At 34.5% G+C, this 22,863-nt stretch overlaps 1 protein-coding gene across 7 annotated transcripts in view; it reads left to right on the top strand.

Moving 5' to 3' along the window:
- TTC3 (tetratricopeptide repeat domain 3) overlaps positions 1-22,863 on the top strand; it is a 62,259-nt gene that overhangs the window by 336 nt on the left and 39,060 nt on the right. For 3 of the 7 annotated variants that reach the window (XM_067298743.1, XM_067298721.1, XM_067298728.1), the window contains exons 2-16: positions 375-460; positions 2,990-3,035; positions 4,259-4,391; positions 4,801-4,888; positions 6,164-6,217; positions 7,478-7,601; positions 8,533-8,618; positions 9,341-9,435; positions 11,445-11,507; positions 11,830-11,884; positions 12,600-12,762; positions 12,874-12,922; positions 14,041-14,164; positions 18,164-18,218; positions 22,665-22,725. In XM_067298743.1, the coding sequence (XP_067154844.1) occupies positions 386-460; positions 2,990-3,035; positions 4,259-4,391; positions 4,801-4,888; positions 6,164-6,217; positions 7,478-7,601; positions 8,533-8,618; positions 9,341-9,435; positions 11,445-11,507; positions 11,830-11,884; positions 12,600-12,762; positions 12,874-12,922; positions 14,041-14,164; positions 18,164-18,218; positions 22,665-22,725 (1,271 nt within the window). In that variant the 5' untranslated portion in view covers positions 375-385. Of the gene's footprint in view, positions 1-42; positions 153-374; positions 461-2,989; positions 3,036-4,258; positions 4,392-4,800; positions 4,889-6,163; positions 6,218-7,477; positions 7,602-8,532; positions 8,619-9,340; positions 9,436-11,444; positions 11,508-11,829; positions 11,885-12,599; positions 12,763-12,873; positions 12,923-14,040; positions 14,165-15,756; positions 15,896-18,163; positions 18,219-22,664; positions 22,726-22,863 lie in introns of those variants that run through there. The other 4 variants (XM_067298735.1, XM_067298752.1, XM_067298760.1 and 1 more) reach the window with 4 other exon arrangements.

The following is a 22,863-nucleotide window of genomic DNA, read 5'->3' as shown; positions in this document are numbered from 1 at the left end:
CTGGCCTGCGGGGCGTTTGGGTCGTGGCAGATGCGGCTTAGTTGCTGCCCCCCGCCCCGGCTGGTGGAAACTGCCCGTCGCTTTCCTGCCTGCGAGGCGTGAGGGTGCGGGAGTGCTGTCAGGAACCGTGGACCTACCAGACTGTTAGAGTTGTTAGTTAATTTAACTAGTTTTTAACTTGAGCAATTATCTAACGCTTTAGCTTACTTTTCTTAAGATTAATTATGTCACATAAAAATACGCATACATATCTTCTGTGAAACTATCGCAAATCGTAGTTTAATGTTGTGATCATTTTACGTCCTGTAAAGTAAATTCATTACTTTTCTCTCCCCCCATCTCCACGTGGTTCTTACCATCATTTTTTTTTTCAGCGTTATGCACGATGGCTGAGGCTATATCTGATTCTGAATCTGCAGCCTTGGCTTTTTATGCTGGTGATAAATCTTGTTGTGAACTGGTAAGTAGGTTTGGAACTAGATGAAGGACTTGCAAGATGGTCAGTGGGGTTTATACTTAGGTCTGATCTATAGACTGATTACTAGTCTTGATGAACTTCAACTGATGCAAAGATACAGGATACCATTGTAAATTATTCTCTTGCAATAGATAAGTAAAACTAGACAGTGATGTATAGATCCTGTTAACACAGTTTTACTAATCTGTTGGCTGTGTGTCCGGGCTGTGTTTGGGATGGTATACCTCAGGCTTTCATGTATATTCAGTTCCTTAATCACAAAGTATTCAGAAGTTAGTTCATGTAAGTTCAAGACTTCAAATTAACTGTATAGTCCCCATATATTCTTTGCTCTTGTCACCTTTTATATTTTTTCTAGGTTTTTTTGAGTCCAGTAACACGCCCGTTCACCTTAGCTGTTGATTTTATTGCATAAAATGTAGCATTCTTTTGTTTTAATATTTCCAAGGATACTTTCCTCAGCTTTTATTTCCCCCTTTTTGTTATGCTTAAGGAGTCTTAAAACACATTGTGGTAGTTGCATCTTTTTGCTACTTGGAGTTATAGGTTATTTATCCTAAGTGGTGGTGTTGCCAAATACAAACTCACTGGCCTACAATTCCTCTTCCCATGCAGAAATATATAGCATAGGTAAAATGACCTTATTATTCATAAAAATTTATCCATACTAGGGACTGATACAGACAGAGTAGTGAGTCTCATGGGAAATTGTTTATATCAATAAAGATTTTTGTGTGCTATGGACAGAGTGAAGTACTTAAACATTTATGATAGCATAAGATGCTAGACATCTTAGTGTTTAAGGTTATGTATGTGTGGTGGGAGAGTAAAGTTCTTGATTTCCTGCAAGTGCTTAATTTGGGTTTTCAAGTCCACTTTAGTAGAAACACCACTTGGACTTGATGTGTCAAGTATAGTTCTTTGTACAACGTAGCAAAATCCATGCTGTGGAGTGAATGAGACATTCGCAGTGATCCTTCAAGGTGAACTGATTTTGAAATAATTTTTTTCCCCCTTTGTTAGTGTGTGTCCAGTTTTGTTAAATATGTTGATAATAGAAAAGTAGACTTTGTAGGGTTCTGTAAAATGGAACAAAGTTATTTAATTACTCTTCAGTGTGAGTGGCTGGTATAGAGTACTACTTTTAAAACCCATTAAAGTACTGTTGGTACAGTGCACTGCTGTGAAGTAAATAACAGTGAATCAACCACTTGTATTTACTCTCCTTATTTTGATATATATTTACATATATATGCACATACCATTAAAACTTAATTTAATATTTTGAAAACCTGTGTTACCTTCTTAAAAATGTTTTCTGGAGGTATTCCTGAATATTGTGTTGCTGTCCAGTACCCAGGTTTGAGCAATTTTTTTATAAAAATGCTATGCTAGTATAATTCAGTATATTGTTTAAGCTATTAATAATTATGTGTGGCTGTGAACATTTTTAGTTTATGGGTATATTTTTCAGTTAATGTGTGTGTGTGTAAACATTTTTCTCGTAAGGGTGCAACTAAACCATTGTGTTATAACTCTAGTTCCAATTTTTTGGCTAAACTTTGTAATCTGATATGTGCTTTTAGACTATGTGAAATGTTAATTAAAAAGGTTTGACCCAAAGGGGTTTGTCATTTGGTAGTGCAAAGTACTGCAGACTTTAAGTTTGCCTATTTTTCCTGGAAAACAATTGACAGAACTGCAGAAGCATGTGGGAGAATGAGGAATAGTAGTAGTATATTTTTTCCTGGGAAAATGGAATAGGGGAAAGAGCAAGGGGAATTCACGGGACACAGAAGATACGAGGTGAGGATGAGCATTGAATGGAGTGTTATCAGTAATTGAATAGAAAGCTTCTATTCAGAGTGAGTAGGTACGTAGAAATCATTTTGCTATCTAGGTCCGTGTTGGATGTGTCTACATTAGCATTTTAGTTTGAATCAAGAGAACGCTTTTAAAGCAAATATACCAGTTGTCCCCAGTTACCATGTTTTTGGCTTACGTTGCGGAGAGGTCTTGAAGCATGCTGGTAGACTTCATGTGGATTGAAACTACATATACTCCTGAAAGCAACTTTTAGTTTAATGTGCATCAGCCTCTAATAGGTGCCCAGTCTATGGGACTAGACTTGAACTAGTGCAAAGTAAAACCCCCTGAAAAGTGTGTAATGTGAAAGTAGTCTCCTCAGCATCAGCTCCTTTGGTTTATAGATTTTTATTTTTTTTTCCCCCCGTTTCATCATGCTAGCTTATAAAGGCATACCCATAGACCATCTTTGATATTGGTCCCCTGTATCTGTGATTTGAAAGCAAAAGTATCTGTAATAATTACCCCCTTTTGAGAAAAGGAATTGATGACAGAACCTAAAAATCAAATGCCTTCCTCACTTCCACAGATGTAGAGAGTTTATATTGGTTTAATATTTAGGAACAGTTAAGTAGATGCTGTTTGTAGTTGATGTAATGCATTTGTGGGATATGCGATGTTAATAATGAATATGCTTATCTTTAGGGTCATGGAGTATTTATACAGCGTTCTTCACATAAACCTAGAACAGGTATGTAAATTAAACTAATTTTACATAACTTTCTACTATGCACTTCCTGTGCTGTACTTGGATCTTTGGATTGCTGTTTCACTTTTTTCTTACTTTGTCTCCATATGTATAAAATTATTTGGTCTCTTCTGAGTGGAAGCATTGCTAAATTTTGGGTTGGAATAATTCTCATCTTTTTGTTGTAACGTAATATACAGAAGAATACCATAGGTTTGTGAGAATGGTGTGAATACTCAGTTACACTTCCATACATGTAGTCAGTTAATGTTATGAGAACAGAGATTTTAAACTTTGTTGATTACATGTGCTCTAATCATAGGTATAGGTCTGAAGAAATGTTCAAAATGATCTTTGTAGGTGAAGAGTGTTGTATTTGTAGATAATCTCCTTTCTCTAATTCTTTCTATCTCTTTTATTTTTGGGGGGGGGGGTTTGGATAGTTGCAGAAAAGTAGATGGCTACACAATATGCTGAGTTCTTCAAAATTATCCATTATACAAAATGGAAACCTATAATATCTAATATGTGGGAAACTCAGATGAATGCAGCCATCTGTATAAAATCGGGTTTTGTATATACTCAAACTCTCAGTTGCTACTGCTGCTGTTCTGAGGGCAGTTGATACCATCTCAATAGTCGAATGAGGATCTTTACCAATAAAAGACAGTCTCCAAGAGAAATGGATCATATTTTTGAAAGAGCCACACATCACAAAGAATGGGCTGAGGAGGAAAAAAAAACATTGCTGAGTTTATGTACCTTGTTGCTGTATGCCACGCTACAGTGGAATTATTACAGAAAATAATTAAACAGGTACAGCTAGAAGCAGCTTATATTTTATCTTGAAAGTAGCACCCCTTATAGCCTTTAAACAGCTCACAGCCTTTGTGTTAGGCTCCTCATTAGAAGCAAGCAAAACTTACTCAATGTAATTCAGAACACAGAGAGACCACTCATTGGCCGAGGAATATAAAACTTGCCAGCAGTTCTCTTGTCTCACTTTAGTATAAATTCCCTCTCCTCCCTGGATTAAAAAAAAACCAAAACATGCAAGTGACTGCTCGTATTTAGAGTTTTCAAGTCATCTTGTTCTAGTTAGTTAGATAATACGCAGGGATACACTATAGAAATAACTGATGTTTTTGAATGTTTAATTGGACTTTGATTATTTGTAATGCCTGAATTGGATAGTCTAGTTCCTAACTATATTTTTTTGATTAAAGATGTTGATCCCTGTGAAGCATGGTGCAGTCAGCCGGTAGACATATTAAGAGAATATTGCAACATTATTAAAATACGCATCTTTTGGCCGCTTCTCTTCAAAAGTGAGAGTAATTCTTTGGTAGCTGATTGGAGGTAAGCAATTGTGTTCTCAAAGTGGTTCCTTTGCATTTTTTTGTTACCTGTGAAAGTTTGATGTACACTTTCAGTAATAGATAAACTGTGGAAATCCTAAACTGTCTTAATGTTTTTATCAGTGAGCTAAATAAGTTAAGGTCAGAAGACACAGTTTCTGAACATAGGGATGAAAATAATAAGAACAGGTTTCTGAAGTTCGGAATCTAAGCGTGTATTTAAGGGCTTAAATGGATGCCCTATATTTTAAAAGTACCAAATGCTCCTCAGCTATTTTTGATTTTTTTTTTCTATGAAGACCTTGGTTTGTAACCATTGTTTTGCTTAGATCTTAGAAGTGTAAATATTAGTAGTTAAGATCATGTTAACAGTGCTATTTTTCTAAATAATAACCTGTTTTGTTTTTAAGCAGTTCACAGATTCTAGACCAGAATTGGAAGAGACTCTATGATTTAGAGTTTTTGGAAGACCTTGTTGATTTGATTAAAAAAGTTGCTGTAAGTATCATGTTTTAACTTTGTATATGTTTTCAAGTGTAATAAGCAATTTAATTAATTCTTTACCTTATGCAGTTTGTGATTATATCTTAGATTAGACATTTCCCTTTGTTGGAGGGAATAGATTTCCTGACAGCTGGTTGAGTTCCACTTTTCTAGAAAGTGTGGTGTCATGGCCTTTATTAGAGTTGTGATAATTTTTATTAAGTATTTGTATAGTGCATAATGCATTTGACCAGGGCTTTTTTAGATTGCTATATAAGAAACTGTCATGAGAGACCCGTATCAGTGAGGCAAATGCTGCTTTTCCCTGATTAATAAGTTAAATACTTTTTTTTTTTTCCTCAAATTTTTTTGCCTTGTTCAGTAAACGATATTTAAAATTTACTATCGTTTTTGACTTAAAACAGCAGCGTAACAGTGCAGAGGAGAGAATGATATAACCAATGTTTTTAGTGGTCGAAGGATTTTAATTGAAAAGTATATATATATATTTTTTTAAAGAATTATGATTTGTTGAAATTGTGTTCAACCTCAAGCTGCTTTTCTAGTCCCCCTTACTGTTGCATGACTTACCATGATTGGATAATCATGTACAATGTTGCTTTTGTGGGTTCATACTTCCTTATGTTCTTTTTGCTGCTTCCTCCTTTAGGCTCACCAAGCACTCTATTTTCACCTCTTTGTACTTCAGGATTTCCCTGCTATTTTTCCGTTTTGTCTCATATCACAGGGGCTTTGTGCTTCTTCCTCTCGTGGTAGTCTCCTGTTCAGTCTTTATACTAGGGGGTCTTGGTGCATTCCTTTTCCTATGTTTACCTCTGCTTCCCTTTTCTTACTTTGTCAGCCTTTATCTCTTTCTCTGTGTAAAAGGTTGTATGTCCAATAGTAAAATGTATTTGGAGGATCAGAAGATCTGAGGAGAGAAAGGATTGTTATTTTGGATGTCTTTCATTGGATGTATCAACTGGTTCTTCGGTACGTAGATAACTGCAGAAGTGGTTAAAGCAGCTGGCTTTCCTAACCAGATGGCATGACATCCACATATTTACTATTTCCACTTCTGCATTTATTTATTTTTCAACAAAACAGTAGGGGATTTGCTACTGAATACTAGAATATTTCCTGAAACTTTGAAATGGACCAGAGCCACTGTCCAAAAGGTATTGCATTCAAGCAAAACAGAGAACATTATAGAGTTGAACCTGAGCAGACAGAAACTGAAATTAACAGGTCTTAATAACTTATTTCATTTGTTTTCTCCCCCTCTCCCAGAACGTTCCACCTTTTATCAGTGGTATACTGAGAATTGGTAACAGAATAGAAAATGTAAGTTTCTCACATTGTTTTTAAGAAGAATGCTTCTTTATGTGTAGATACAAACAAAATATTTGTACAAATATCCAAAATTGTTAAAATATTTATACATATTGAGTATATTATTTCTGGGATATGTAGTATGTAGGGCTAGGGTTGTCAATTCTTGTAACTCTGAGTCACAAAACAAAATCTGTGTGTGATAAGACCTGTGAAATAAATACCATCTGTGTAAGAAGGACATCAGTGAGAACTCTGGGAGTACTTCATAGGCTGAAAATAAATGGTTTCTCTTAGAGGTTGCTACTGCAGCATGGTGGGTTGGTTTAGGTTGTGTAGCTGGAGCCCAGATCACACTTCAGTATCAGCTTTCAGTATCTGCTGGTGGCTTCCCTTGTTGCTTTCTCACAGCTTGTTCATTTAATTTGGCTTATGTGACTTGGTTTGTAACAGCTACAAATGAAGTTTTGAAGACCGTATCATAGCTGATGGTAACAACAGGAGAAGTAGAATGGGTGCAACTGTATGTTACTGCTGGATAACCCAGTACTTGCATTTTTAGTGATATTTGTCTTAGTCATGTAAATTTTTAAATTACTTTTCAAAATCTGTAGACCCAGATAATGTGGGAGTATCCCAGGCAACAAACATTCTTCACGCAATCCCATTCTTTCAAATAAAGCTCTGTAACTCAAACACTTAAACTTATTTTGAATAGGAGGGAAGTAATGGATTACAGAATTAAGTCTTAGCTCTGCCTGCATATTTAACATCCTGGAGAGTGTGACTTCTTTAGCCAGTCTTGTCACTTCACACTAAAGCAATTCTATGCATATACATCAAAAAAAAAGTTCTAAACCAAGATTTATAATTTGAATGGCTCCCTGGTCTCCTGTAGAAAATGAAATGTCTGTCTTTATTTTGTGAATATGCTGTATTAATCTGTGTTTGAGTTCTCCAGATATTTGATAAAATATTTCTAAATATAAATGCTGTTAAACATATTTTCCTCTTGTGTTTTCTCATAATATAAAACGTATGTGTTAGTAAAATACTTGTGAGCCATTTATTGTCTGTTTTAAATGTTTGAAAGTAACAGATCAGGAGCAAGTGCATAGTGTAAATGCTGTAATAGTATTGTTTGTTATATATCCATTAAATACTTGCATTATGTAGCCAATGAGTTTTTTTTTTTTTTTTTTTAAGACTTTGCTTTGCATGGGCTTATAGTTGTTGTTTCTCTTCTTTTTTTCTTCCCTTCAATTGAAATAGGGTTTCTTTGATGTTGGGGATGCCCTTGATTGGGTCAGATATACAGGAGATGTCAGTATTCTGCAGAAGCTGGAGAAACTTGGTGATTATGGTTGGATTTGTCTGGAAATTTTCTTTGTTGAATGTAAGTATGAACACTTTTGAAAAAACAATAGTGAGGAAAGTCACCTATGTTGTAGTTATGAAATAGTGCTTGTGTTGCATATATTTCATTAGTCTTGAAGTGATTGAATTGTTATGGAAAAATAGTGTGTCTTTTTTTTTTTCTTTTTTTTAATTTAAACCAATCAATTCTTCCTTGAATCTCTGTGTGTGGGTCATGTTCACAGTGCACATGTTCTTTCTGAAAAGGACTTCAGAATGTTTTTTGACTTTGGAGTACTGTATGTCCTGTATGTATGCCCTTCATTCTCTTAACCTTTAACTTAGGGGTAAAAGTTGAAGTTGTCTCAAATGTTATTTGGGTCTTTCTGTTCAATCTGTCGTAGAGGATTTTTATTGAATTATTAATGGAGATGTTGGACAGTCGTATGTCAAAAATTAGCTTGCATAGCTCTTGGGAGTTACTGTAAGTTATTAACACTAGCAACAGAACTTCTGCTGCAATGACAAAAAGCTCACAGGCATGCTATTTTGGGCATCTGTTGAATGGCTTTTATTCTGGTCTTACCTTTTGCATATACATATTCTAACTTAACTGTTATAGTAAATAACTGAGTGGTAGGCATTGGACTTGGCATGTAAAGAAAAGAATCTTTTGATAGTTAAGTAGCAGAGTACAAATTCTGTGTAATACTAATAGCTTCACCCAATTGCTTGTAATTAGGCAAATTCTTAAATATTTAACTGTCCACGACAAGCTATTCTGATCTTGCTGAATAATAAATAATTCCCTTTCTTTTGAACATTTCCGTTGATTAATTTGTTTCTGTTATTTCATATGTCAAATTTTTCTTCCAGTCATAAAATATTCCATGATACATAGCAACAGAAGATAAACTTCTTGTCTTTGGTTACTTCTTTTTCCATTATATTTTTCTGAATTTTGTTTGCAGGCAAACGTTATATTACTAAAGTTGCATTAGAAGATTGTAATTTAGTTGAAGAATTTAAAGCTGTGACCTGTGAAAACTGTAGGAAGGTAAGAGAAGATATTAGAATGTATTTGTGCTTTTTCTGTTTGTTTTTTTTTTCTTTTTAGAACAAAATGATTAGAGATGCATAGATTCAAAAACTTAAGTGAGCAATTGTTTCCTTGTAAGATCCTGACCTAATACACAAAACACTAGTTGTTTATGTTGCCTGTGTCCATTGGAGAGGGTGTTTCCCCCCCCCCCAGAATTCAAGGAAATATGGTTAGTATTGATATAAGATTGTTTGACTTGATCCTTTTAGCACAGAAAAAAGATACTCGTAAATTATTTGCCACGTGTTCCTTTAGTGTAGATTGATTCTTCTACACTAGTCCAACTAATTCCTATGTCTGTCTTGCTACAACACTGTAGTTCAGGAGCTCTGCCGAAAGGCATGGAATTGGTTGGGCTATGCTGTACTCCATTACTTTGCAGTTTGACATGCAGTTGCTTTTGATAATGACTATATTTTGGAACCCAGCAGAGCTTCTGAGTTAGTCCTACTTTATAATTGTTGTTAATTGTGTTCTTATCTGCATAGCATTTTTATTTTTATGCTTTTTAAGCTCATTACAATATTAAATCACAATTAATAGTGAATACATAATATGTAGTTTATACAAGCATAAAAAAAAGATGAACTGACTCTTGCCAAATGACATCTTTACATCTCATTCCAACTGGATTTAATTACTGTGGTTGCAGAACTGTTTTTTCCTTGATTTCACAGAACAGTGAATCTATGAAACAGAAAGGAAATGAGGAGTTTTCCCAAGGAAACTTTGATTGTGCTATAATGTCATATACGAAAGCCATAGAGTTTTGGTAAGAACTGAACTGGTGATGTTTTTGTTATGTCACGTATGTATTCAGCTTTTTCAGATTCATCTTGGTTTGTATACTTTCATGTGAATCACTCTCTTCAGAGGCCAAATGATATCTAATTAGAAGAAAAAGAAAAAACTCTTTATTTCTGTGTTATGTTTTATTTCTTGGTACTAGCGGTCATTTGCTTCCTGCCCCCACCATGTCCTCTTAGAGTTTAAAGCTGATCTAAGATGACTAACGATCAGTATTGTAAACCTGAAAGTAAGTAATAAGTTCTTTGTTATGAACAGCCACTTCTGGTATCATCCCTCCCAAATATTCTTCCAGCAGAACAGCAGGACTAACTGTTGCAAATATTTATCTCAAGTACGATGCAGAACTAATGTAAGCAGCAATAAATATATATATTTCTTTTTAAATAAGTGCTCAGCAAATCTTTATATATGATGGGCTTAATTTCCTTTTGTAATTCTTGTTTCATTTCTCCCCCAAAGTCATTTGCTGAAAGGCTTGGAAGACTTATCTGGGCTTTATAAAGGGGCAGGGAGACAGAAGTTAAAGCAGTTGTTTTTTTTTGGTACAGATAGAGCATTTGCCCTGTTGTGCTATAGTTCATATGTAATGCGAGCTAGCAACAGAATGTTGGCTTGGTGTATTGCTACTTGTGTTGTACTGGAGCGGATGCTGTTTTTGGCAAGTTGAGGTGTGTCTGTGGAAGTATGGTGAGCTTCAGAAGGGTCCCATGTTTCATAAAAATTGTGCTAATTGCTGTGTTTTCTCATTTTGAAGTCTCTAGCTTTAATCGTGCAGTTGAAAGGTTTAGCATTTTGCTGATGTCTTGCTTCAGGTTTTGTGTCAAATAATGAGACACGTTTCAATTCCAAAGTCAACCTTTTGAGTAGTCAGAAATCAGCCTACCTGATCTGTTTATCTACCTGATTTCAACCTACCTGAAAAGTCAGGTAGGCTGGCTTCAATCAAGTGGCTGTAGCTGAGGTGATGGAGCAGACTAAGAAGCCTTTGCTCAGGGTAGTTGGCAGGGACGGGATTCAGTGAAGGAGCAAAAGAAATGCAGTGGCTGCCAGCGGCCGTTGAGCTGAGCTGTTGTGTTGCAGCCATTTGTTACAGAGATTCTTTTGTCTCATTCTTTTGACCCTGCTGGAAAGTGAAGGATAGCTCAGCAATGGCTAGCAGCTAGGGAATCCCGCTTCATCTGCTCTGTTTTTCCTTTCTCCTGTTCCTAATCTGAGCTGGCTTTCATCAGCCTCATCATCACGCTTCTTTCCTCTTGGCTTCCTTTCAAGTGATTGCTGGTTTACATGTGCTTGTTTCTCTCCTTTCTGTTAGGTATTTCAGGGGCATGCTTTAGTTCTTAAGAACTGCTGCTTAGAGTCTGCCCAGACAGAGGGATAAGGAACAGAGTTGTAGAACCAGTGATCTGGAAGTTTTCATGAAATGTTTAATTTAATTTGGTCTTCACAGTTAGGAATTATTTTATCTGAAGTCATTAATTTCAAGACAAAATAAAAAGTGACGAATGTGAGAATCAAGCTAGCTTTTCCATCTTTTCCATGCTTTTTTTTCCCCTTTTTTCCTTCCCCACACCCCTTAAAGGAAAGCTGAGGTTGGAGGGAATATACTAGCTCTACCTGTGGACCACTTGAGGTGTGCTCTGATGTTTGTCAGGGTCAAATGAATTGGGGAAGGAGTTTAAATCTTTCTCTGATTTATTTATTTATTTATTGAAAAAATAGGTTGAGTGATCTGAGTTGATTGAAAGTTGCATTAGTGGACCCAAATCTTACAAACAAGTGCATGATTAATTGTAATACTAATTGTCTTAGTGACTGAACTTGTAAATCAGTGGGAATATTTGGGGAAACTTGTCTATAATGTTGGTGCCAGAATGCCTGCTAACAGTTATTGTGAAAACTTACTTTTTTTTTCTTAAGATTTTCATAAGTAATATACATCACTGACTCTTTAATTTTTTTTTTTTTTTAAAGTCCTGCAAACCATCTTCTTTATGGAAACCGAGCTCTTTGCTTAATTCTCACGAGACAATACAAGTAAGTAACTTCTTGTTTTTAATCTGAAATGCTGTGTTCTCCTGCAATTGCAGATTGATGATATACTTAGTAAAATGATATGCTGAAAGAATTAGTGGCGGGAGGGAAGGAATAAATATCTGATGGGTGAAATAGTTAGGATAGCACCATTTTAAACCAGATCAGCTTCAGCTAAAAAGTGTTGTTTGACCATGCCTTTATACAGATGAATGAACTTTTACTCATTTTACGTTTTTATAGTGCCTTGCACAGTGCAGCCCTGGTCTGTAGGTTTTTCTGAAATATAAATAATAAATAATTCTTTTTCCCCCCCTTCTCTAAGGAGAGCCCTTGCTGATGGAAAAAGGGCCACTATTTTGAAACCGAATTGGCCAAAGGTTAGTTTTGTATTCATTTGAAAAGTGTCTTTTGTTAGTGCTGTAAACCAGCAAAGATCCCAGAGTCTGGATTACAGTGTTGACTGTGATAGATGTTAAATGTTCTCATCTGCATTTAGCGCTAATGAGAGAAGAATGAATGCCGTATCTGATGAACTGAGAATTCTGCTGCAGTCAGCCAAGTAAATAGTTTGCTTGACTTTTTATCTTAAAAATGTTATTTTGAAATGCTTACAAGAGTTATTGGACGGTGTACTGAATATGTATGGACAGAAGAAGGCATTTATTATATTGTTTTGGGTAGTTATATTATCGCAGTACTTCAAAAAGAATATAAGAAGTTCTTTATAGTAAAAAATGCTAAATATGATCAAAATCTATTTCCCAATTTTCTTGGCCTAAAGAAGAGTAAATAAGGAATAGTTACAAAGTTGAGAAGTAGTAGTTGAGATCAGGGAAAAAGCAAATTTGCTGTTTTCCAAAGCCAGAGGCTAGATGCTACTCCCAATGAATGTTCTTTCTGTTTCTGTGTGCTGAAAAGCTGAAAACTTTGGTTACTCAGCACTTGACCTGAAACAGGTGGAGTAGGTAACTTCAGAGTATGTGAAAATTTACCTTATATTATCCAGTGTAATAAAGCTGTTTTGGATATAGATTTTTTTTTTTTTTTTTTTGAAAGAATGAACACTTAAAATTCAAACTGATATTCATTTAGGGGCATTACCATTTCTGTAAGGCTCTCTCCTTACTGGGGGAACATGAATTGGCTTTGGAAGCTAATGAGAGGGCTCAGGAACTGTGCAAGAATATTCTTGAAGGACTGAAGGATCTTATACAACAAAATGACAAGTTAAAGAAGACATTAGAAGAAATCAATGGTAATGTTTTCTGATTTCAAGATTTGCCTTGAACATAACAAAATTCCTTCACTGGTAACTTTCCTTCGAAGCTAGCTAATTTTTTTTCCCTTCCTATATAATTTTCTATAGGTATTAAACAGTATAAGCAGAAACCAAAGAAATCACTTCTTGAGAAAAAGTAAGCAACAGCCAGATATATTTACTATTTTTTTTTGAAATTAACAATGCTTAATGTAAAATTTGATTAATTAGTACAAAGTATAGATACTGCTTAAATTTCATTATCTACCAGTAAATAAAAACAAAGGAATAAAACAGGTATCAGACTGTAGCCTATTAGTGAAGAGGAGTTAGGAACTAAATAAGCTCTCTTGTGATGTTTTCTACTTCCAAGTAGTTTCCTTCGGCATTTTAAGTTTCACCCATATTGGAAATAACAGGGAACAGTTAAATTTTCATATTTTCAATCCACCCTACTTGAAGTAGTTAAACTGTTGGGCAATTTGGTGCCTGAAAATGTCAGTCAAATCACACCCACTGTTTTGTGCTAACTTGTCTATGTAAGATTCACTAGAAGATTAAACTGAGTTGAGTCCTAATTATATATAGAATTGAATGCTAACAAACTTATCTATGCATTTTGGCAATGATAAAAATGAATATGTATACTAATTAATAAAAACTTAGTTTACTCAGGTATATTTTGCTTTGCGTGGAGAGAGCAAGAGATATTCCATAGTCACATGTTCTATGTTATAGTATGTATCTTAATTTTTATATGAAACTGTTCTTCCAAAAGACCTTTTTGATTTTATTGGTACGCTTTGAAGCACCAGTGCTAGCTGTCATTCAAAAACAGTGCAATAAATAAACTTCTAAAGAGCTTTTTGTAAAACTGAAAATTCTGGAGAAACTTTTCTTCTTCTTTCTCCTTCTGTACTGCACAGATTAAAATGTGGCCTTGGGCAAGATCTGTTTTTTAAATGTGCCCTAATTCAGTTCCTGTTCTTTATATAGAAAATGTGTGTGTGGGAGGGCTTTTTTGTTTTGTTTTTGTTGTTTTGGGGTGAAGTGTTTTGTTTGTTTGTTTTTTAACTTAGGGATTTTTGATTACTCATGGACTGTTCAATTGGAGGTATCAAATATGGCTGTATGATCAAAAGCTTTAATATGCTTATGCCATCACACTTCTCTGAGCAGTAGACATTTGGTATTTGCCTGTTTTTTTCACAGTGTGTGTATAGTACCTGTTGTCTTAAGTGTGAAGCACAAGGATTTTTTCCTTTTATTTGTCAGAGACTGGAGTTCTTCAGGATCTCAATTAGTCTTTTCTCAAGAAACAAAAGAAATAGAAAAAGACAAAAAAAGAACACAATCTGATCCTAAAGATCACCATTGTCACCAAAAACATGATACCAGGGTAAGTTACAGTATTGACAAGTACAATTTCAAGACTAACAGTGTGTTAATTTTCTTCATGATGGAATGTGTTATTAAATGTTGTGGCCAGAATTTTGTAGCAACTGTGTTTTAATAATTATGTGCTTTCTCAGCTAAATGCACTTTTCCTGTGATATTTAACTGTTAAAAACTATGTTTAGAACTTCAGATTTTAAAGAAGGTTGGAAGTGGTTGCTTGAATGCGAGGTTGGAGGTTATATGTTGTGAGGAAGAGTGAGGTCTCTTCAGAGTTATTGAGACTCTGAAGTCATATCGGATTTAATGAATTGTCCAGTCCTGCCTGTCGATGTGCCTTCAGACACCGTCTTCCCTTTGGCTTTGAGACGACCCAGTTAAAGTGAACAGATCTGATGGAGTTCACTGGAAGATGCCTGAGCCAAAGTTACTTCATATACAGGACTTTTGCTATATTGTAGTGTTAGGCACTGATGCATGCCCTGACATTTGTGAAGATAATAGCATGGTTATAGATGATTATTTTGCTGCTCTGTAAACAGGTTACTTTTGCATGGAAGAAATATTAGTTGAATAGCACTCTGAATTGAATTGTGTTTAAAATTAGGATTTTGTGGTTCTCAAATATCTGTTTGGCTTGTATGTTTAAAACAAGCTTAGTATACCTCTAAAATGCAAAATGGACTTGTGTTATTTTAGTAGTGCTTTGTGATTCTTCAAATTCGTTCTTTCAATTTAAAAGACTGTTTACAAGCTTAAGTAACTAGATGGCGTTCCACTAGGTGACTTTTACTGCCTTTTATACAAGAAAGGCTTTAGATGAAAAAGAGAGAGAAACTTAGTGGGCTAAACTTTGTACTGTGTTCATGAGTGATTTTTTTGTTGTTGTTGTTACTGAAAAGTAATTAAACTAAGGATATGTGTTATTGAAGAACAATCAAAGGAATCCCCCAGCAGAAGTGTCTAACTCTGCCTTTTGGAAGGCTTTATTTTACTGCTGCAAGTGCAATAACTTGCCATGTTTTATTCCTTAAAAAAAAAAAAAAAAACCCTTGTGGAAATGTGTTGGGTTTTTTGTCAGTGAAAATTTAGGTGCTTACCTTGTTTTAAGTGGATTTCACTAATTGATGTCAGTGGAAGTTCCTTGCTGTTGCTGTGTTAGTGCCTATCTCATGCCCTGAGTTGTGGAGAGCCCACGAACCATTCTTGTGCCTTAACTCTCTGAGGAGTTTGATCTGCTAGATGTTTTCAGACCATGGCAATCATGTAACAGCACTGAATTCAAAATTCAACTTAGCTTCAGTCTGTTTACAGAAAATTGTTCTTTCACACTGTTGTTATTTCAAGAGAAACTTTTGTAGCTCTTTCTGATTTTTCTGTACCATTACTATTATTTGCTAATCTATAAATTGCTTGTTATAGATTAGCATATCAAGTGTGTGTTATAAGCATGTCATATATTAACAGAAACAAGATGGTAAATAATGCAGATCTAATAGTAGGATCAACATAGTTTAGCGTATACACGCGAAAATCGTGTTTTCAGGATCCACAGGAGGGTGGGGCAGCAAAAAGGATGACTCACTAATCGAGAAAATGAAACCAAGCAAGAAGGGCAAAGGAAAGGAAATGAAAGTCGGACTATTTCTTGGAAAAGAAAGTAGCAAGGTACAGAAAGTACAAGAAGTGCTTAAAGATGCTGATTAACTCGTGAAAACTTTCATCTGCCTTTATGGTAGGAAAATCTTCCAATGTAGATCTGTATTAAATTTGTTTTCCTTTGGGATTGATATTACTGCAAAAAAGACTAGTATTTTCAGACCAGATAATATGAATAGGTATGAAATTGGGGAAAAAATTAAGTGTAAAATGTAAAGTAGTGTATCACAGGGCACAAAAGGGAGGTAATGGAGCTTTGAAAATAATTAGGATTTAAAAGGAGTCTTTGGTACAAATGAAAAATATGGTCTAACATTAGATCATTATATTCCAGGCAAACTTTATTTAAAGTCCAAACATAGCATGGGTTATAATGTGGTGGAGTTATTTGCATTCTAAAATCTATGGTTAGAAATATATCCTGTAAAAATTGTCTTATTTTATTTTATTTTATTTTTTGAGCATGTTTAGGCATTCACAAATGTCAGTGACTGGGACTACATATGTGTCTTTAGCAAGATATTACTTCCTAAGATATCTGTAATATGTCCTTATTCTTTATTATTTCTTGTTTTGTTTTCTTGTAAGATAGATTTTTTTTTTCATGTGAAATGTGACCATAACTCAGGTTTCTTTTAAGAGCTGTCGTTTTTTTTTCAATCGCATATGGCAAATCTTTGTCTTAACCCTGGATGATCATAGCTTTATAATAGAACTATTAAACTCATAAGCAGTGTCCCCTTCCCTCCACCCCAAACCCAACAAACTATATACTAGAGATGAACCATCCACAGAAATGCTGTCATCCCACAGAGTAAATGTTTTTGTCAGTGAAAAAAGTCTCCTTTAAATATTTGGATTACTGATCTTGTAATTTTATGTGCATATGGCTATGACACTGAAAATAACTCAGTTTTGACATGATATGTGGAAAGTCCTGAACTTTAAAGGTGAGGCTGAAGACTACCAAGAAATGTCGTGTGATAACTGCCAAATGACGTCCGAATATATATTTGATTTTTGTTCAGGTCTTTTTATATGCTTTGATTAGATGCAACTGTTAAGGACACTTATTTCCATTGTACTACTAATGAGGTAAAACTTTTGGTTTACTAGTGTTTGAGATTTCCAGCAAAATGATTTTTTTGACTTACTTGCTCAAATGCTCCTTTGTTACAACTGAAATGCATGTTACAAGCTCTGTAAGCAATACGTGCACCAAAGAATAAGGAGGGAAAGGCCAGGTTATAGCAGGGTGCTGGTGCACCCATGCTGTTCAATATAAATTTGTTCATTGCTGTTTCCTGAGAGCACTTGAAATAAATATAATTACTGATGCATTTGTTATTAATAAATGAAAACTAAATGAAAATTATAAATTTATTACGAATAGTTAATAATAAACTTGGTGTCTAAATAAAACTGCAATGTAGACTAGATATGCTCTATTTGAGGCAATGAGAAGAAGTCCCATGGCTGTAGGAGAAAATGAATAGGGCTTGCGGTTTATGTCGCTGGTAAAGCGGAAGTGAAACAGAAGCTGTACAAATACGCCTGTAATCTTGTCTGTTTAGTCTCCTGATTGGATCCTTGTGGCTGCAGATGAAGCTCTCTTGATATAGATAGCACTTTGCATAGCTAGAGATGTCTAATTATGTGGAAGAATTCATGGGCTTGAGACTTAGTTAGTAATATTAGTAGTTTAATATTAAATGAGTTCTTTTATTTTGTTAAAGGTTACAGTTTCTGATTATTAGTCTTTTCAATTACTGATGCTGTTACCTGGGAAATTTTCTGCCTCTCTCTTAGGGTTTGTGCTAATACATATCACTAGCTGCTGTAGAACGGTAGGAGCTAGTGCTGTCGCTGCACCGCTGGAAGTGCTATGGAAAGTGTATATTATAAGCTTGTCCAAATCATGAAAATCATGTTCTTTTTCTCCAGTTAGTTGGCATGACGTAAGACATGTTAATGTGACTTAAGCCATTGACGAGTGGCTCTGTGCTATCAAGCTGTAGTCCCAGTGGCTAATCCATAAAATTCATGCTAATTTGTCACTGGTCTTGACTGTCACATTAAAGAGGATTCCAATTTATCAGCTGGGTTGAAACTCTTGATTAACTGATCTTTTTGTACCTCTTGGTTGGGGGCATCATATATGGTATTATCACTGTAATTTCTTTTTTTAAATTTTCATCTTGTCTTTTCAGATAATACTGAAATGGGCAAATCAGTTTTCAGATTTAAAGACTCTTTCTGATTTTGAAGGTAGTGAATATGAAGCTTGAGTAATTTCTATTTGTTTTTTATCTCTGTAAAACCAAATGAATGTATTTGTTATTAGGTAACTGATACCCAAAGAGCAGAAGCCAAAAGTTGGTCTTTGGAGTTTATACCAGGTGAGTTTGTTTTTACTGTTTATCAAATCTGAGTCAGTTCCTCCCTTGCTGTTGCCATTATTAAGCAGAAGTATACCTAGTGCTATTTTTACAACACTAAACTATCATGTTACAGTTCTTTTTCCTGTTAACATGCAGTTATTTGGATACTTTCTCTCCTGTATTTCTGGCTCTTACTTGCTTTGTGTTTTTGTAGTTTGCATCTAATTCATCTGGATGAAGTTGAAATTGAAAGTGGAACTAGAAAGTGGAATGCTGAGTCACAGGCTAGAAATGCAAATTAAATATAAGCTTTTTTTAAATTATTATTCATTCTAAGACAGATTCAGGATTTTAAATGAGGTAATCTAATTTTAGATCCTTTAAGAAAAGTGTATGGATAGTTTCAGTACTCATAATTCATTTAAGAGTACTAAAATCAAAGCTCCACATAGATCGCAAAAAAAATAATCCTGCAACTAGAGAGGAAGGAGGCCTTAAATATTTGAGTCTTGACAGAATGGATCTTTAGCTACAAACTTTAAGAGGTATAAGTTGGTGTATCTGATTGATTTGTTCACTTTTTTTTTTTAATGAGGGGGAGAAAAAAACTTTTGTAGAAAGACCTCCCACCCCCCAAAATTCCCACAGTCCCAAAGATACCTTCCTGTGGTGAAAGTGTTCATTTTTAAACTTTAGCAGTTGTCATTTTCAAAATGAAATCTTTTCCTGAATTTTTTGCCTGGTAAACCTACTATAACTGAAAAAGCATAAGAGATTTTTCTTGACATTAAGAACTTGTTCATATTTATAATGTTTTTTATGGAACATTTATGGTTTATATTCCCTACTGGATCTGAACCAGCTGTGTTCTTGTGCTGTATTCTAAAGATGTGACCTCCAAGGCCTTCTAGTCCTGCCTGTGCAAAAGTTAATCTGAAGTCTTTGAGCCCCCACTACTGTGCTTTGGACTTCACATACTTAAGTACTTAGCTGCACTGGTGTCAAAATGCAGAGCACCTCAAAATTTAATTTTAAGAAGCCTATGAAGGTATTATATCACAATGTTATGCATAAATGTGCAGTGGAAGAAGTGATCTTGCTCTTGGAGACTTCGGACATATGTGAATGCTTTGAAGAATTGAGAGATTTATTGTGACATGGAAAATACAGAAAGGTTGCCAAAGAAATGAGTTGAGACAAAATTGTTGCAAAGATGTGACATGGTAGCATTATTTAAAAAAAAAAGAAACTGAAAAGTGTTGAAAGAACTTAATGCAGAAAGTGTAGATCAGGGAAAGGATTTGGAAAGGGGAAGTCAAGCTTAGGAAGAAAAAGGTGTTTTGAGGAATTATACTTAGATGGTATGGAGGGGCAGAATGTGAGATGCACAGCTGCCATAGGGAATTTTGAAGTAGCTGGAGCAAGTGAGACCTAAGAAGTGAATCCAGACATTTTCTAGAGTGAGAAGGATAATTGATTTTGGAGCAGTTGAGGAGGGAGATGAGTAACAAAAGAGAGTTGGGAGAGAAATGAAAACACTTCTAGGCTAAAGAGATAAAGAGACATGCAATGCTTTCTTGAACTTTAACTTGTAATCATTAAAAAACATGAGTACTTACTGATTCTGTGTTGGTTTTTTTTTTCATTTTTTTTTTCTGCTCTTCCTTCCTCTTCCTCCCCCTTCGTACCCATTATGTCAGTACTGAGGTGGAAGAAAATACTTGTCTTTGATTTGAAAGAAGGAGCTGTGCTCTGAATCACTAGCTGATAGAAGTTTGGTGTGGGAGCAGAAGAATAGGTTTTTTTTCTTACCTTTGTTCATTTGAGGGCTTGTGACTTGCAGGAGATTTAATATAAAGTGACTTTATGCCACCATATCTTATCTTGCAGTTACTCTTCATTTTCATTTCAGTTGTTGTTTGCATGTATTATTTTTCTGAGCATGTTTGTATTTCTTTTAAATATCTTTCTTTGCTCCTAATGGGAATTTCTAGCAAAAGCAATACTACTTCTAGTATTTTAAAGTGTTTGTGGGGTAAGTGAAATATATTTGCTATTAAATTAATGTATTCTCTTACAAGTATTTTAATTATAGTTCAGCAGGATTTGTTTCTTACTTTTATTTTTAAAAAGATACTACTTCCAGATTAAAAAAAAAGACTTGAGTTGGGTGTTATGTGTTCATAGTAGTTTCTGTAGGTAACTTGATTTAAGTAATTCTTGTTGAATGGCTTTTAATATGAAATTCATTCAGTGAAAAAAAACAGTGCTGATTAATTCTTTCTTTTGGTGGGGAGAGGGAAGGCTTGTATTGATTTTAATCATAAAGTTTGAAAAGCCCTTTACTTCAAGGCTATTAGGAATCTTTAGAGCATATAATACAAAAAGTCATTTTTATTCTTTCTCTTATCTTCATTAAGATTTTGTTTTGAATGATATACCAGATCCTGAGGGGAAAGAATCCTAAATAATAAAGGAATATAATCTCTAGCTCTATATGGTTAAAATAATGATGTGGTTGAAAGGTCTGACTTTCAAACAGATTCTTGTTTTCTTGCATTTAAAGGTTTCTTTTATGAGGAACTTGTGGTGATGGTTAGTGTTGCTTCAGAATTTTTACTACGTATGAACTGTTTCAACGGACACCTGTTTAGACTAGTGTTTGAGTATTACTTTCAATAAATGGCTCACAAAATTTTGAGTATGTTCAGTCTTTATGACACTTGAATTTTGTTTTGATTAATTTAAATTTTATGTCACCACATAGTTTTTATTGAAAAATTTCTTGTGGATTAAGACATTGAAGTGCATATGATTTACCTTGAGACATGAGACATCCCACTGACTTGAGTGGCACTACTCAAAGACATACAGTTATATTTTTACAGCATTAGAATCTTTCGGGATTTTGTATCTAACCTTGTAAAAATAAAATACTTTCCCAAGTATCATGAATGAACATTTTAAGCATAGATAGTTACTGAAACTTTTTGTGTAGATTTGTAACTCCTGTTTTTTAATTAAATTTCATGGTAGATCAATTTAAGCTTAAGTAAACTATTAAATACTGCTTAATTTATTAAGTTGCTGTACCTTATTATTGGGTTCCAGTACGTTAATAACCTAAATCCGAGTGCTGGAATGTGTATGGTCTCTGTGATGGTGTCCAAGGCAAGAAGTCACTGTTATCTCCTAAACTGTTTCTAAAAGATTATAGCTGGAGATTATATCTCCTCTTAGAAAAGGTAGCTGAGGCAGAAGAGATTCCTATATGAACTTGTAAAATCAAGTACGTTTAACTAGCAAAAAAATCTGCCCTCCCCTATATATTACGGAATTCTTGCAGCCTGTAATCCTCAGCAGTTTTGCAACTAAACTTTGTCAGCTGCTGTTTGGCTCTTTACCGATCCAGAAATATGATTTTTTTTTGCCTCGATTGTGTAATCGTATGGCTACTGGAAGGAAGCTCTCTGCTAAGTGGATTTTGTCACTGATGCTGTTCAGTCTTTAACATCTTGGAAAGGTCTAGTTTGAAATTCATGAAAATTAAAAGCCTTGACTTCATCATGAGTGCCCATATGCGCATTCAGATGCCTAGCCTTACATTTTAATTACACAGAAAATAGTTGAGAGATTATTTTGCCTTTAATGGTGGGGCTTTCTTGTTTTGACCAATAACAAAATAGTTGTTAAAGCATGTTTTCTTGTTCCTCATTGCTAATGAAGTGTTTACTCAGTTTGCAGAGCCCTGTATCTAATCAACTACAATATTAGATACCTGAAAAATTAAAACTTATTAGTAGAATTTTATGTTAAGTCTTTGACATTAGCTTTCAGAATTAGGAATGAATTGGTATCACATGACAGATTCTTGTCTTTGGCCCAGTACTTTCACTTCATCAAACAGTTGTGTTTTATAATCAGGGAAATTTATCTTGATCTAACTCATATGTTTGCAATTCTAAGGTTAATATGGATTGAACTTGACTCCTTTAGCAACGTATTTTTGAAGCAGCAAACTCTTTAGAAAGAGTTTCTTTGTTCAAACTTGAATGTAAGGTTGAACATTCATATTGATTGGTTATTCCCTTAAAAATATCTAGATATCAACTAATAGTTAAAAATATCAACTGTGGTTTTGTAAAACATACTAATTTGTTTAGCTTGTCCACTTAAAGGGCTGTTACAATATTGTAAAGTCAGGTCATATCATTATAGAATTTAAAGGTTTTTTTGTTTTGTTTTGGTTTGGTTTTTTTGGTAGTATATTTCCCTTGACAGGATTTTATTAAATAGTGTCAAATTCACAAAGTAACACTGATAAAAAAGTGGCTTTTTGAAAAACTTTTCAAGTTGTTTTAGTTTTGGAAATTGTAAATATTTAGGGTATATTATTTATAAAGTTAAATATGAATTTTGAGTTCATGTCCTTTTTTTTTTTTGAAATTCTTTTTCCCATCACAGATCAGAGTCACCAAAATAAAGGAAAGTCAAAGAACAAAACCAGTGATTCTGAAAAGACGAAGTAAGACACTTGTATTACTATCTTGAGTTACTTTATGTAGCACTTAAAGTGCTACTGCAGCTTTGTCTTCTAGTATTTATACAATTGAATGGACGATGTTTGTCATGGAAATAATGAAATAAGTGCTTCATCTATTTG

This window comes from Apteryx mantelli, chromosome 1 (genome assembly GCF_036417845.1).
Source record: "Apteryx mantelli isolate bAptMan1 chromosome 1, bAptMan1.hap1, whole genome shotgun sequence".
In the NCBI taxonomy this organism is placed as follows: domain Eukaryota; kingdom Metazoa; phylum Chordata; class Aves; order Apterygiformes; family Apterygidae; genus Apteryx; species Apteryx mantelli.
Note: the sequence above shows the minus strand (reverse complement) of the source record. Positions and strands in the feature narration are given on the sequence as shown.